The following is a 16,278-nucleotide window of genomic DNA, read 5'->3' as shown; positions in this document are numbered from 1 at the left end:
TACTCTGCTGCTTTCCTATGCACATTAGCAGGAAGCTGGATTGGAAGTGGAGTAGCTAGGACTCAAACCTGCACCCATATGGGATGCTGGCATTGCAGTCAACTGCTGTGGGGAGCAACTGTGGGGAGCAACTCGGACTAGACTAGGTTACTGGAATTAAGACTTATTCTATGCATCTGCTCTCCCACAATATGGCGCTGGGAGAGGAGGAAACAGCTTCTACACAGCTGCCTCCAGTTCAACCAACAAGCTGCAGGACCTGCTCCTGATTGGAGGAGAGCAGCGTACTCGGCGTGTGGGTAGCAGAGTTGGGATTGGTGGAAGAGGACTATAAAGGAGGAGAGAGACAACATGCACCAGGAACATCTATCTGAAGGAACACCTGTGCAGCCCCCGAGAGAGCCGGCCGGCGGTGTGCCGCTCCCCCGCGGAAGTGGGGAAAGTGACAGGGGGAACCGCCCTTCCACGGAGGTGGAAGGGTCGGTAGCCCACCCGGGAAGAACCAGCAGCAAACCCGGGGAGGGCCGAGCAGACAAAAGAACAGCGCAGGGTCCTGTGTCGTTCCTCCGCGAAGAGGGGGAGCGACAAGCAACTGAGACTAGACTAAGTTACTGGAATTAAGACTTATTCTATGCATCTGCTCTCCCACAATATGGTGCTGGGGAGGAGTAAACTTCTACGCAGCTGCCTCTCGCCAACTTGACTGATGAGCTGCAGGAGCTGATCCTGCTCCTGATTGGAGGAGAGCAGTGTGCTCGGCGTGTGGGTAGCAGAGTTGGGATTGGTGGAAGAGGACTATAAAGGAGGAGAGAGACAACATGCACCAAGGAACATCTATCTGAAGGAACACCTGAGCAGCCCCCGAGAGAGCTGGCTGGCGGTGTGCCGCTCCTCCGTGGAAGCGGGGAAAGTGGCGGGGGAGCCGCCCCTCCACAGAGGTGGAGGGGTCGGCAGCCAACCCGGGAAGGACCAGCAGCAAACCTGGGAAGGGCCGAGCAGACAGAAGAACAGCGCAGGGTCCTGTGTCGTTCCTCCGCGAGTCGGGGAGCAACAACTGCTTAACCTGTTATGCCACAATGTCACCCCCACCATATAGTTTTTTTTTGAACAACTTTTCTCTCATAACCTCTTATTTTTTTTTTTAAGATTTATTTATTTATTTGAAAGTCAGAGTTACACAGAAAGAGAAGGAGAGGCAGAGAGAGAGAGAGCTTCCATCTGCTGGTTCACTCCCCAGTTGGCTGCAATGGCTGGAGCTGTGCCGCTCTGAAGCCAGGAGCCAGGAGCTTCTTCCAGGCCTCCCACGTGGGTGCAGGGGCCCAAGGACTTGGGCCATCTTCTACGGCTTTCCCAGGCCACAGCAGAGAGCTGGATTGAAAGTGGAATAGCCGGGATCCAAACCAGTACCCATTTGGAATGCTGGCACTGCAGGTGATGGCTTTACCCGTTATGTCACAGTACCGGCCCCTCTCGCAACCTCTTAGCTTCAATATTTTTGTTAGGATTGGCACAAGCAACTCCATTTTGTTTTCTGTATTCAAATTTCTTTCACATCCGTTTGTTTTAGACATGGCACTCTGGGGGAAGTATGAAGGTTGGAAGAACTGGATGAGGGCAAAAATGCAGTTAGGGGTGACCATTAAGAGACTAGTGTGGAGAAAGGGGATGAAAACCTGAACCGGGACAGTTTTAATTATTGAGAAGAGCAGTTCTTTAAGAGGGCTTACCTGGAGATTTGTAACTTAGACGTGAATGAGTCATAAATGAGTCTCAGTAGGAGGGCCAGAGGATTATTTCAGGAAGTTGAACTTGAGTATGGATGAGTAATTGTACTAGGACACATACTTTTACTCCTTGCCTACCACTTTTTTCTCCATTTTTAAAATTGTGGTAGATAACATTCAATGTAGCTTTTTTTTTTTTTTATCTTGACCAATTTTAGTGTAGTTTAATGGTGTTAACATTAATATTGTGCCACCGTCACCACCATCCATCTCCAGAACTCTTTTCATCTTCAAAACTAGAATTTTACTCATTAAATAATAGTCCTTCCTTGACTGTATGATTTTGACTATTCTAAGTATGTCAAATAAGTGGAATGGTACAATGTTTGTTTTTCTTATGTTGGCTTATTTCACTTAACATCATATCCTGCAGGTTTATCCACATTGTAGCGTATGTCAGAATTTCCTTTTTTCAAAAAGGACTAGGTAGTGTTCCATAATGTGTTCATAGCAAATTTTGCTTATCATTCATGTGTCAATGGATACTTGGGTTACTTCCCATGTTTTAACTATTTAATGCTGCTATGAGTATAGGTATACAAATAATTCTTTAAGAGCCTGCTTCCAATTCTTTTTTTAAGATTTTATTTATTTTATTAGAAAGGCAGAATTAGAGAGAGAGAGAGATCGAGAGAGAGAGAGAGAGATATTCCATCCACTGGTTCACTCACCATATGGCCATATGGCCAGGGCTGGGCCAATCTGAAGCCAAGAGCCAGGAGCTTCATCTGGGTCTCCCATTTGGGTGCAGGGGTCCAGGGACTTGGGCCATCTTCCATTGCTTTCCCAATTGGGGAGCTGCATTGGAAGCAAAGCAGCTGGGACTCCAACCACTGCCCATATGTTATGCTGGTGTTGCAGGTGGTGGCTTTACCCACTATGCCAAATGGTGGTCCCCTGTTTCCAATTCGTCTTCTTTTTTTTTTTTTTTTTTTTTTTTTTTTTAAGATTTACTTATTTATTTGAAAGAGTTACACAGAGAGAGAAGGAGAGGCAGAGAGAGAGAGGTCTTCCATCCACTGGTTACCACCCAAATGGCCGCAACAGCTGGAGCTGCGTAGATGCCCAAAAGTGGAGTTACTGGATCATATGGTGATCCTGTTTTTAATTTTATGAGGGATTATCCTACAGTTTTCTCTAGTGGCTTTACTATTTTACATTCCTGCCAAGTACACAGAGTTCCAGTTTCTCTGTGTCTTTACCTACACTTGTTTAATTTTTTAAAAAGACTTATTTATTTGAAAGTTAGAGTTATAGAGAAAGAGGGGGAGGCAGAGAGAATGTGATCTTCGATTTGCTGGTTCACTCCCCAGTGGCTGTCATGGCAAAGTCTGGGCTAGGCCAAAGCCAGGAGCCAGGAGCTTCATCCAGGTCTTGGCAGGGGCCCAAGCACTTGAACTATCTTTTGTTGTTATTCCCAGGCCATTAACGGGGAGCCGGTTTGGAAGTGAAGCAGCTTGGACATGAACTAGCACCTGTATAGGATGCTGGCATCACAGGTGGATACATTATGTGCTATGCCACAACACTGGCCCCTGTTTCCTGGCCTTTTTTTTTTTTTTTTTTTTTTTTTTTTATAGTAACCATCCTTAATAGGTGTGAGATTGTATCTCCTTGTGGTTTTCAAAAAAAAAAAAAAGTTTAATTAACTAATTTGAGATATGGAGAGAGAGAGAAAGCTCCCCTCTACTGGTTTTCTCCCCAATGTCTGCAGCAGCCAGGGCTGGGCCTGGGCTGAGTTGGGAACTCAATCCAGGTCTCCTATTTGGGAAACAGTAGCTCAACCATTTGAACCATCACTTGCTCCCTCCCAGGGTCTGCATTAGCAGGAAGCTAAAGTCAGAGGAAGCAGAGACTCAAACCTAGGCACTCTGATGAGGGATGATGGCATTCCAACCAGTGACTTAACTGCTAGGCTTAAGGAAGACCTTGTAGTTTTGATTTGTATTTCTCTAATGATTAATGATGTGGAACATTTTTTCATATGTTTATTTGGATTTTTTGTATATCTTTGGGGAAATACCTATTCATATCTTTTTTTTAAAGATTTATTTGTTTATTTGAAATGCAGAGTCATAGAGAGGCAGAGGCAAAGAGAGAGTTTTTTTTTAAAGATTTATTTTATTTATTTGAAAGTCAAAGTTACACACAGAGAGAAGGAGAGGCAGAGAGAGAGAGAGGTCTTCCATCCGCTGGTTCACTCCCCAATTGGCTGCAACGGCCAGAGCTGCACCAATCCGAAGCTAGGAGCCAGGAGCTTCTCTGGGTCTCCTATGCCACTGCAGGGGCCCAAGGACTTGGGCCATCTTCTACTGCTATCCCAGGCCATAGCAGAGAGCTGGATTGGAAGAGGAGCAGCCAAGACTAGAACTGGCACCCATATGGGATGCCAGTGCTTCAGGCCAGGGTGTTAACCCACTGTGTCACAAAGCTGGTCCCGAGAGAGAGATCTTTCATCCACTGATTATCTCCCCAGATGGTCGCAATGGCTGGAGCTGCGCTGATCTGAAGCCAGGAGCCAGGAGCTTCTTCCGGGTGTCCCACGTGGATGCAGGGGCCTAAGGATTTGGGCAATTTTTCACTGCTTTCCCAGGTTATAGCAGAGAGCTGGATCAGAAGTGGAGCACTCATTTCGGATGCTGGCACTGCAGGCGGCAGCTTTACTCACTATACCACAGTGCTGGCCCTCCTATTCATATCTTCTGCTTGCATTTTTGTTGTTGTGTTTCAGCAGTTCTCAATATATTCTGGTATTTTCAAATCAAGATCCTAACTTCATCATTTAAAGAAGTAGAAGATAACAAGCTAAACCCAAAGTTCATAGAAGGAAGGAGATAATTATTCTAGGCCTAATGTTTGTCTGACTTTCAAGTACTTTCCTGATTCCAGCTACCTGCTAATGTATGTTCTGGGAAGCAGAAGGTGATGGCTCAAGAAACTGAACCCTGGGTGGCGGCGCCGTGACGCAGTAGGTTAATCCTCCACCTGCAGTGCCGGCATCCTATATGGTTCTAGTCTCGGCTGCTCCTCTTCTGATCCAGCTCTCTGCTATGGCCTGGAAAAGCAGTAGAAAAAGGCCAAGGGGCTCTGCACCCACATGGGAGACCCAAAGGAAACTCCTGGCTCCTGGCTTTGGATCAGCACAGTCCGGCTGTTGTGACCATTTGGGGAGTGAACCAGCGGATGGAAGCCCTCTCTCTCTCTCTCTCTCTCCTTCTCACTGTCAGTAACTCTACCTCTCAAATGAATAAATAAAATCTTAAAAAAAAAAAAAAATAAAGAAATTGAATCCTTGCCACTCATGTGGGTTATCTGGATTGAATTCCCAGATCCTGGTTTTGGCTAGCCCAGTCCTTTCTGTTGTAGGCACTTGGGGAGTAAATTGGTGGATGGAAGATCTCTGTCTGCCTTTCAAAATAAGTAAGAAAGTCAGTGATAGGGCAGGTTTTTGGCCTACTGATTAAGCTACTGGTTAAGATACTTCATCCCATATTGGAGTACCTGGATGTGATGCCTGCTTTGGCTCCTTATTATAGTTTTCTGCTATTGCAGACCATGGGGGATAGTGGATGGCTCAAGTAATTGGGTTCTTGCCACCGTGTAGGAGACCTGGATTGGTTCTAGGCTTCTGGCTTCAGTCTGGCCCAGCCTCAGCTGTTGCGGGCGTTTGTGAAGTAAACCAATGGATGGGAGCTTGCTCTCTCTCTCTCTTTCTGTTCCTTTCTTGCTCTGCATCTGTCTTTCTTTTTGCCTCTTAAACAGAAAAGAAAAAAATAAGTGATCTCAGGAAGGATTTAAAAAGTTCCCATCTGTGTAGTATTTGGTGTAACATCCTGGATGAGAAAAACTGTCTCCCTTGAAGAATATAAAGTTAATTTTTTAGTAACAAATCCTTGAATCTCTTTTGTGATGTTAATTTTTTATTTATTTCTGTTTGTTGATTAAGAGCTTCAAGATGACAATAGCTTCTTTTGTTTCAGGAAAATGATCCATCTGTGAGACTGAAAATCGCATCCTTGTTGGGTTTATTATCAAAGACCACTGGATTTTCACCAGACTGCATTATGGATGATGCCATAAACATACTACAGAATGAAAGTAAGTTGCAGTTTATAAGCTGTCTAGTCAGAGTAGAAATATTTCGTTCTCTTTTTTTCAAAGATTATTTGAGAGAGTTACAGACAGAGAGGGAGAGACAGAGAGGTCTTTGTCTGTTGGTTCACTCTCCAAATGAGCTCTATGGCTGGAGCTGGGCCCATTTGAAGTCAGGAGCCAGGAGCTTCTTCTGGTTCTTCCACGTGGGTGCAGGGACCTGAGTACTTGGGCCATTTTCCACTGCATTCCCAGGCCATTAGCAGGGAAGTGGATCGGAAGTGGAGCAGCTGGGACTGGAACTGGCGCCAATATGAGATGCCAGCACTGCAGGTGGATGTGTAACCTACTACTTCACAGCATTGGCCCCGAAATATTTAGGTTTTTTTTTTTTAATATAGAATTTAAAGCAACATTTTTCTGTGTTGATTTTTATTGAAACAGAATTTTTATTTTATTTTATTTTTTTTATTTTTTGACAGGCAGAGTGGACAGTGAGAGAGACAGACAGAGAGAGAAAGGTCTTCCTTTGCCGTTGGTTCACCTTCCAATGGCCGCCGCGGCCAGCGTGCTGCGGCTGGCGCACCGCGCTGATCCGGTGGCAGGAGCCAGGAGCCAGGTGCTTTTCCTGGTCTCCCATGGGGTGCAGGGCCCAAGCACCTGGGCCATCCTCCACTGCACTCCCTGGCCACAGCAGAGAGCTGGCCTGGAAGAGGGGCAACCGGGACAGAATCTGGCGCCCCAACCGGGACTAGAACCTGGTGTGCCGGCGCTGCTAGGCGGAGGATTAGCCTAGTGAGCCGCGGCGCCGGCCTGAAACAGAATTTGAGGGTGATTTAATAAAAACATGTACATATGTTTACATTAGCGTTAAAATAACAGTTTTATCTTTTTAAAAAAGGCTTATTTATTTATTTTCATATAATTGAAAGGCAGAGGGACAGAAAGACAGACAAAGAGAGAGTGAGAGATCCTTGATCTCTGTTTCATTTCCACAAATGTGCACAATAGCCAGGGTGGGTCAGGATGAAGCTAGGAGCCTTGATCTCTTACTGCATCTCCGGCATGGGTGCAAGGGCCCAAGCACTAGAGCTACCTTTTGTTGCTTCCCATGATCCGCATTAGCAGGAAGCTGGAGTCAGGAACTGGAGCTGGATATGGTATGTGGTATATGACGTGGTATGTGGTGGGTATCTTAACCAGCATCTTAACTGCTAGGCCAAATGCCCACCCTCAGTTTTCTTTTTCTTCTTCTCTCTCTCTCTCTTGTTTTTTCAAAAGATTTATTTATTTGGAAAGGCAGTGTCAGAGAGGGAAAGACAGAGAGAGAGAGAGACAGAGATCGTTCCATCTGCTTTTTCATTTCCCAAATGGCCATAACTGTCAGGCCTGGGCCAGGCTGAAGTCAGGACCCCAGAAGTCCATTTGGGTCTCCCACATGGGTGGCAGGGGCCTAAGAACTTGGGAGGTCCTATGCTGCTTTCTCAGGCGCATTAGCAGGAAGTTTATCAGAAACGGAGAATGGGAACTCAAACTGGCACTCTTATATGTGATGCAAATGTCAGAAGCAGATGCCCAACCTGCTACAGCACAACACCAGCTCCAGAAGCATCTAGCATTTGTATAGGACTATGCCCAGTACTGTGGAAGAACTAATTTTTAGAAGCAATCTGTGTAGAAATTACAGTTTTTAGTTGAGTTTTAGGAATTTACCTTTTAGTTGAGGCTGAAATAGTAGACGTCAGCTGATAAAAATCTACATGTTTGACCCAACTAAATTGGCTTTTATAGTGACCTCTTTTGGAAATGCTACAACTCAGCTTTTTAATCTTCCTTTTCTAGAGTCTCATCAAGTTCTAGCTCAACTGCTGGATACTTTACTTGCGATTGGTACTAAACTGCCAGAGAATCAAGCTGTCCAGATGCGATTGGTTGATGTAGCCTGCAAGGTAAGAATATAATTTATTCTTTTTTGAACAGTTTTTATTATTTGGAAAGATGGTTAGAGTTGTAAAATCTGCTGATAGCCATCCTAAAACTTAACTAAGGTTAATGGTATTAAGAGCTGCCTTTTTTTTTTTTTTGCCTCTTGATCTTTTTTTTTTTTTTTTTTTTTTTTTTACACAGGCAGAGTGGATAGTGAGAGAGAGAGAGAGACAGAGAGAAAGGTCTTCCTTTTCCGTTGGTTCACCCCACAATGGCTGCCACACCGCACTGATCCGAAGGCAGGAGCCAGGTGCTTCTCCTGGTCTCCCATGTGGGTGCAGGGCCCAAGCACTTGGGCCATCCTCCACTGCCCTCCTGGGCCACAGCAGAGAGCTGGCCTGGAAGAGGGGCAACCGGGACAGAATCCGGCGCCCCGACCAGGACTAGAACCCGGTGTGCTGGCACCGCAAGGTGGAGGATTAACCTATTGAGCCACGGTGCCGGCTGTGCCTCTTGATCTTGAGTTAGGAGTAAAGTTAATATTATAAAATGAACTTCCTTATCTTCCTACAAGAAATGAAAGCAATTACCATAACTAGCTATTGTGTTTACTGTGCCTAGTAATATACTCTGCTTATTGATCATGTTTTATATTCAATTATAATTTGGCCATCACAATTCCTTAAGAATGTACTGAGGCCGGCGCAGCAGCTCACTAGGCTAATCCTCCGCCTTGCGGCGCCGGCACACCGGGTTCTAGTCCTGGTCGGGGTGCCGGATTCTGTCCCGGTTGCCCCTCTTCCAGGCCAGCTCTCTGCTGTGGCCAGGGAGTACAGTGGATGATGGCCCAAGTGCTTGGGCCCTGTACCCCATGGGAGACCAGGAGAAGTACCTGGCTCCTGCCATCAGATCAACGCGGTGCGCTGGCCACAGTGCACCGGCCGCGGCAGCCATTGGAGGGTGAACCAATGGGAAAGGAAGACCTTTCTCTCTGTCTCTCTCTCACTGTCCACTCTGCCTGGCAAAAAATTAAAAAAAAAAAAAAAAAAAAAAGAATGTACTGATAACCCTGTTTGATAGAGGTGGAATTTGAGGTTTCAGGAGTGTAACTTTTCCAAATCTTCACAGCTAGGAGGTTGCTGAACCAGGTTATAAACTCTGGTTCCTCTGATTCCAAAACATATGTTCTTTTATTATGCCTTGTTGCTTCAGTAAACAGAACACTAGACACAAACAACTGTTGTCAAAGTTTTTAAGTTCTTTTTTTATCTGATTATAAAGAAGTATGTGCACATTGATTATACATTTTGATTTATTTTGGGCCTTTAGTTAACCTCTTTTTGTGTATAAGAGCAGACCCTAGAACCTTACAGAATTAGGTTTAGTTGTCATCTTTTAAAAATTTATTTGGGGCCGGTGTTGTGTTGTGATGGGTTAAGCCACCACCTGCAATGCCAGCATCCTATATTTGGTACTCGTTCAAGTCCTGGTTGCTCCACTTTCGATCCAACTCCCTGCTAATGCGCCTGGAAAAGCAGCTGAAGATGGCCCAACTCCTTGGGCCCCTGCACCTGTGTGGGAGACCCAGATGAAGTTCCTGGCTCCTGGCTTCAGCATTGCTCAGCCCCTGCTATTTTGGCCATTTGGGGAGTGAACCAGCAGATGGAAGATCTCTCTATCTTTCTCTCTGTGTAACTCTGCCTTTTAAGTAAATTAAAAAAAAAAAGAGAGCGAGAGAGATTTGGCTCCCCAACTCATGTATATTGCAAAATCCTAAGTAAATGGCACTGAACAGCATGGCATTTGATCCAATTATGGTGTCCAAAGGTGTGGCCTTTGGGAAGTGATTGTATTGAATTAGATTGCTAGGGTGGAGCCCTGGGATGGAATCAAAATCAGTTTGTAAGCAGAGACAGTAGATGCCCAGGTCCCTGTCTGCATCTTGCTTACTATGTGATTACTCCTCCACCATCCTCCAGCCTTACCAGACACCTGAGCCAAGGGGGCCACCAGTCCAACTTCATCTGCTTCCAATCCAGCTTCCTACTAATGTGCACTCTGGGAGGTAGACGACGATGGCTCAAGTACTTGGGTCCCTGCCACCTACATGGGAGACCCAGAGTGAGTTCTGGGATCCAGGCATTCAGATTTGAAATGCAAGTGCCCAAGTGGCACTTAACTTATTTATTTATTTATTTATTATTTTGACAGGCAGAGTGGACAGTGAGAGAGAGAGGGACAGAGAGAAAGGTCTTCCTTTGCCGTTGGTTCACCCTCCAATGGCCAGCGCGGCCAGCGCACCACGCTGATCTGAAGCCAGGAGCCAGGTGCTTCTCCTGGTCTCCCATGTGGGTGCAGGGCCCAAGCACTAGGGCCATCCTCCACTGCCTTCCTGGGCCACAGCAGAGAGCTGGACTGGAAGAGGAGCAACCGGGACAGAATCCGGCACCCCAGCTAGGACTAGAACTCGGGGTGCTGGTGCCGCAGGTGGAGGATTAGTCTAGTGAGCCGCGGCGCTGGCCCGTGATATTACTTTCTTATAGGTTGCGTCTGCTGGCTTTACCTTTGAATCCAGTCCCCCAGGGACATAGAAAGAAAGAGTTTGTTCCATAAAATATTTAGCATTTCTGGGGGCTGGTTCATCAGTTTGTAATACTGTCTCATAAATTCCCACCCACCCAGCAGGGAACTAGGCTTTTCCATAGCCGTTGTTTTGGTTAGTTCAACCTCCCAAGGTCACATGAGAATAAAATATAGGTTAGACAAGTTGCTCAACACTATGCATTGCACACAAGTGAGTGTTTTAGAAAGAATATTAATTGCTACGACTGCACACTTGGTGCTCCCTTGTTACTGACAGTGCAAGGAAGGTATGGCCATTCTGTTTTGAGGATCCAAAGACTCTCATTGTACTCTGACTGCCCTTCTAAATGAAAATCTCCTTCAGATCCAAGCCAGGCTAGACTCCCTGGGCCAGGGGATTAAAGACTCCTGGCACATGAGAGGAGTACACATGAAAAGCCAGCTGGTAAGCTACACTTGTTCCCTGGCCACTGGCTCACTTGAATTTTGAAAATAGCTTGTCAAGTTCACAAGATTAGGACAGAGTTTCTTAGATAAAATTGTTTATGGGGCATTTGGTGCAGTGGTTAAGATGTTGCTTGGGATGCTTGCAGCCTATGGTTGGCATAAGTACTTGGGTCCTGCCACCCACAAGGGAGACTTCGATTGAGTTCCCAACTCCTGGCTTCAGCCTGGCCCAGCCCTGGCTGTTGTAGGCATTTGGGAAGTGAAGTAGCCAATGAAAGATCTCTTTCGCTCTTCAAATTAAAAAAAAAAAGTTTCAATTGCTCCAAAAGAGTGATATGAAATAGTGTTTAACTTAAGGAATTTAGTGAAGGTTTTCTGAGGGAACTGATAGTTGAATTTAGGAAATTAAGCAAAAGGGATTTTAAGAGTGGATATGAAAATCATTTTAGGCAAAGGGAGCAGCTTATGCAAATTCCTGACTAGGAGCATACTATATTAAAAGAAGTTACTTTTCAAATAGATAAAAGTTAAACAATAACAACAGAGAGTGCAGTAAGGCCAGAGCAGTGGTTCTCAAAAGTGTGGGCTGATGACTCTTAGGATTTTTAGACTGTGAAGGGGTCTGTGGTATCTTTCCTGTTCAGCTGCTTATCTCTCAGGGACTAGAGTTTCTTCGTATACTTCAGACACAAAGAATTTATCATCTCAGATTGACTACAAAAATAGATATGAATAATTGCAAAGGAATTTGTAAATTTTTTTATTTATTGAAAGAGTTACAGAGAGAGGAGAAGAGACAGACTTAGATAGATCTTCCATCTGTTGGAGTCTCAAATGGCTGCAACGGCTGCTGCTGGGCCAGGCCAAAGCCAGGAGCCCGGAGTTTCCTTTGCATCTCCCATGTGAATGCAGGGGTCCAAGCACTTGGGCCATCACCTTTCTCTACTTTCTCAAATGCAATAGTGGGGATCTGGATCTGAAGTGGAGCAACGGGGTCTCGAACTGGCACCAATAAGGGATGCCAGTGTTGCAGGCTGAGGCTCAGCCTGCCATACCACAATGCTGGCCCCAATAAATTAATAAATATTTAAAATTTTTATTTTAGTTTCTAATGTAAGTAGTACTAATAGATATAAACCACATAAAAGCTCTTTAGAAGTCATTAATTGTTTTTTTAAAAGATTTATTTATTTTATTTGGAAGAGTTACACAGAGAGAGAAGGAGAGGCAGAGAGAGAAGAGAGGGAGAGAGGTCTTCCATCCTATAGTTCACTCTCCATTTGGCCACAATGGCTGGAGCTGGGCCATCCGAAGCCAGGAGCCAGGAGCCAGGAGCTTCTTCCCGGTCTCCCACATGGGTGCAGGGGCCAAAGGACTTGGGCCATCTTCTACTGCTTTCCCAGGCCAGAGCAGAGAGCTGGATTGGAAGTGGAGCAGCAGGGACTTGTACCAGCGCCCACATGGGATGCTGACACTGCAGGCAGTGGCCTTACCCGCTATGCCACAGTGCCAGCCCCAAAGTCATTAATTGTTTTTAAGAAAATTTCTTATTTACTTACCTATTTGAAAGGCAGAGAGATGGTGAGAAACACAGATTTCTCATCTGTTATTGACTCCTCAGATGTTTGTAAGAGCTGAGCTTGGGCCAGGTTAAAGCCAGGATTCTGGAATGCAATTCAGGTCTCTCAAGTGGTTGACAGGGACTTGAACCATCATCTGTGCTTGCTGAAATGGACATAAGCAGGAATCTAGAATTGGAAACAGAGCCTGGATTCATATCCAGGCCCTCTGATGTGGGTTTTTGATGTCCCAAGTGACATCTTAATCCCTATGCCAAATACCCACCACAAATTACATTTTTTTTTTTTTAAAGACTTATTTGTTTATTTATTTGAAGACAGAGTGACAGGAGAGTAAGGGAGAGGAACAGATCTTCCAGGGGGTCAGTGCTGTAGCATAGTAGGTTAAGCCTCTATCTGCAGCGCCAGCATTCCATATGGGTGCTGGTTCATGTCCCAGCTGCTCCTCTTCCAATCCAGCTCTCTGCTAAGGGCCTAGGAAAGCAGTGGAAGATGGCCCAAGTCCTTGGGCCCCTGCATCCATGGGGAGACTTAGAGGAAGCTCCTGGCTTCAGATCAGCCCAGCTTTGGCCATTGTGGCAATTTGGGGAGTGAATCAGCGGACGGAAGACTTCTCTCTCTGTCTCTTCCTTTCTGTTTTTGTAACTCTGCCTCTCAAACAGGTAAATAAATCTTTAAGAGAAGTTAATGAGTCAATTAAATTCACTATTTTTTTTAAAAAAAGGAAGATCTTTCACCTGTTGGTTTGTTCCCCAAATGGCCTCAATAGCCTGGGGCTCGTTCCAGACTAAGCCAGAGGCTCAGTATTCTATATGGGTCCCGCACATGGATTGCAGGGACCCAAGTACTTGGGCCATTCTCCGTTGCTTTCCCAAGAACATTAGAGGGGAGCTGGATCAGAATTGTAGCAGCCAGGTTCAGTGCTGTGATATGGAAGCCATCATCTCAGGCAGTGGCTTAACCTCCTGTGCAACAATGCTAACTCCCTGGTTATTATTTTTTACAAATAAGTAATTTGTGGAGAGAAACTTTGAGATTATAAATATTTTCTTCCTCATTAAACTTTTACCCACTGTTTAACAAGTTTTAGTACATCTTTTCTGATTTAGTTTTTATTGTGGTCTTTGTAAAATGGTGATTTTCTGACTCTTACTTTTCTTCTATGTCCATTTGTTGAAGGAGCCTGTCTCCTTCCCTCCCTCTTTACCTGCCTGCCTTTCTCCTATCTTCTGTTTTATTTAGTGTTATAATCTGCTCCTGTCATTTTTGGAAATTAAAATTGTCCCTTTCTAATAATTTTTAAATATGTGAGTAACTAGAACTAACAGAAGCCAGGAACCTGTTAATCCAGGTTTCTCACATGAATACCAGGGACCCATCGACTTGAGCCATCTCCTGTTCTCCCTCAGGAGAATATGCATTAATAGGAAGCAGGGATTGGGAGCAGAGCCAGGTGGGCACTCTGACATGAGATGCCAGAGTCTTTAGTGCTAGGACAAATCCTCACTCCTGTTGTATTCTTTGTAGCACAGTAGGGAGAAAGTTACACTTTTGGGTACTTTCCTGATATTTTTCAAAATTGTCTCATCTGTCTTCTCAGTAATCATTTTGTGATGTTGGATGACTGATCCGCATTTGAGAGATGAAAAGAGTTCACAGATTTGGACAGGAGATTAATATTTTCTTTTGTAGCATCTGCATAAGTGAAATAGTAGTCTTTTGCTTTTCTCTTTATTTTTGACGAATTTTGGAGAACAAAGATGTTGCTGTTTGCCTATAAGGCTTTCTTTCATCCTAAATTATTATTATTTTTTTGAAAGGTAGAAAAAGAGAGAGATGTTTCATCAGCTGGTTCACTACCAAATGCCTATAGCAGTTGGGGCTAGACCAGGGCAAAACCAGGGCTTGAAACTCAGTATGGTTTCCTGCATGGGTGGCAAGGACCCAAGTACTTAAGCCATCACCTGCTGTCTTCTAGGGTGTGCATTGGCAGGGAGCTAGATCAGAAGTGAAGCAGCCGGGGTATGTACTGGAGTCGATGTGGGGTACTTGCGTTACAGGCAGCAGGTTTATCTGCTACATCACAATGCCAGTCCCTGAATTTCTTTTTCAAATTATTTGAGAGACAAAGAGACAGAGAGTGCCTCCATCTGCTGATCCCTTGCCAGATGCCTGCCAATGACTAGGGCTTGGCTAGGCTGAAGCTGGGAGTGGGGAACTCAATCTAGGTGGCTCACTTGGTGGTAGGTACCTAGCTGCTTGAGGGAAATAGGAATCCAGAAACCTGCTTAGAAATCCACATTGAGGCTGGCGCCGTGGCTCACTAGGCTAATCCTCCACCTTGCGGTGCCGGCACACCGGGTTCTAGTCCCGGTTGGGGCGCCGGATTCTGTCCTGGTTGCCCCTCTTCCAGGCCTGCTCTCTGCTGTGGCCAGGGAGTGCAGTGGAGGATGGCCCAAGTGCTTGGGCCCTGTACCCCATGGGAGACCAGGATAAGTACCTGGCTCCTGCCATCGGATCAGTGTGGTGTGCCGGCCGCAGCACACCGGCCGCGGCGGCCATTGGAGGGTGACCCAACGGCAAAGGAAGACCTTTCTCTCTGTCTCTCTCTCTCACTGTCCACTCTGCCTGTCAAAAAAAAAAAAAAAAATCCACATTGACATTTAAGAATCAATAATTTATATTGGGGAACTGGTGGTGTGGCTTAGTGGGTTACGCTTCTGCGTTGCCATGCCGGTGTCCTGTATCAGCCTGCAGGTTTGAGTCCTGGTTGCTCTACTTTCGATCCATCTTCCTGCTAATGGCCTGGGAAGGCAGTGGAAGATGGCCCAAGTACATGGGCTCCTGGCACCCATATGGAAGACTAGGTTGGAGTTCCTGGTCTTGACTTCAGCCTGACCTGGTCCCTTACCATTACAGCCATTTGGGGTGTGAACTAGCAGATGGAAGGTATCTCTCTTTTTATGACTGGAAGACCTGTGACTCTGCCTTTTTCTGTTGTTCTGCCTTTCACATAAGTACATCTTTTAATAAACAATTATTTCTGTCTGATTTAACTGAGTTTTTTTTTTAAAGGATTTATTTATTTAGTTGATAGAGTAAAGGAGAGAGAAAGGAAGGGAGAGAGAGAGAGAGATCTTCCATCTTATGGTTCACTTCCCAGCTGCAAGGGCCATAGCTGGGCCTGGCTGAAGTCTGGAGCCTGGAATTCCATCTGGGTCTTCCACAGGCTGGCAGGGGCCCACGTACTTGGGCCATCTGCTGCTGCTTTCTCAGGCCTATTAACAGGTGACTGGATTGGAAGTGGAGCAGCTGGGACTTGAACCAGAGCTCATATGGAATGCTGGCATTGCAGGCAGTGGCTTAACCCGCTATGGCACAACACCAGCACCTAATTCAGCTTTTCCACTCATTGTTTTTAATAGTAAAAGCTTTAAACTAGTTGTTTTATTTTACTTTTATTTTTCACACAGATTGGTGTTGTTATAGAAGGTGTGGTTTGCTAACTGCTTTAATATGAAAAGGATAGTACTTTAATAAATATAAATAACATCTGCAGGCACTTGACAGTTCTTAATGGTGTTGATTGTGATGCAAGAAGTGATGATCTGTAGGGGAAGACATCATAAAATTGTAATTGTTGTCCTGAGGGTGTGATTTAGTCTCTTTTGGGCTATGATTCAGTGTGTAGTGAAAGGTTATGCGTCATTGTTGCCTGGTTACCTTAATAGAAGCCAGAAGGTTTTAGTTTACTGCTTGAAAATAAAAGTATTTGCAGCAGTGGTAGCAGTCTTTGAGGAACTAGTGTGTCATTCATTAGTTTAGTTATGAGAAATTGAAGAAAAACCCTGCTGCATTAATTTGAC

General features: G+C 45.2%; 1 protein-coding gene across 2 annotated transcripts in view; it reads left to right on the top strand.

Moving 5' to 3' along the window:
- Positions 1–16,278, top strand: part of INTS4 (integrator complex subunit 4) — a 106,217-nt gene that overhangs the window by 6,807 nt on the left and 83,132 nt on the right. For both annotated transcript variants that reach the window (XR_011389552.1, XM_002708672.5), the window contains exons 3-4: positions 5,765–5,882; positions 7,719–7,825. Coding sequence is in view for 1 of the 2 variants with exons in the window: in XM_002708672.5 (XP_002708718.1) it covers positions 5,765–5,882; positions 7,719–7,825 (225 nt within the window). In the remaining variant the exon portion in view is untranslated. The remainder of the gene's footprint in view (positions 1–5,764; positions 5,883–7,718; positions 7,826–16,278) is intronic.

The sequence above is a fragment of the Oryctolagus cuniculus genome, chromosome 1 (assembly GCF_964237555.1).
Source record: "Oryctolagus cuniculus chromosome 1, mOryCun1.1, whole genome shotgun sequence".
NCBI lineage: Eukaryota > Metazoa > Chordata > Mammalia > Lagomorpha > Leporidae > Oryctolagus > Oryctolagus cuniculus.
This window is presented reverse-complemented; position numbering and strand designations above follow the sequence as displayed.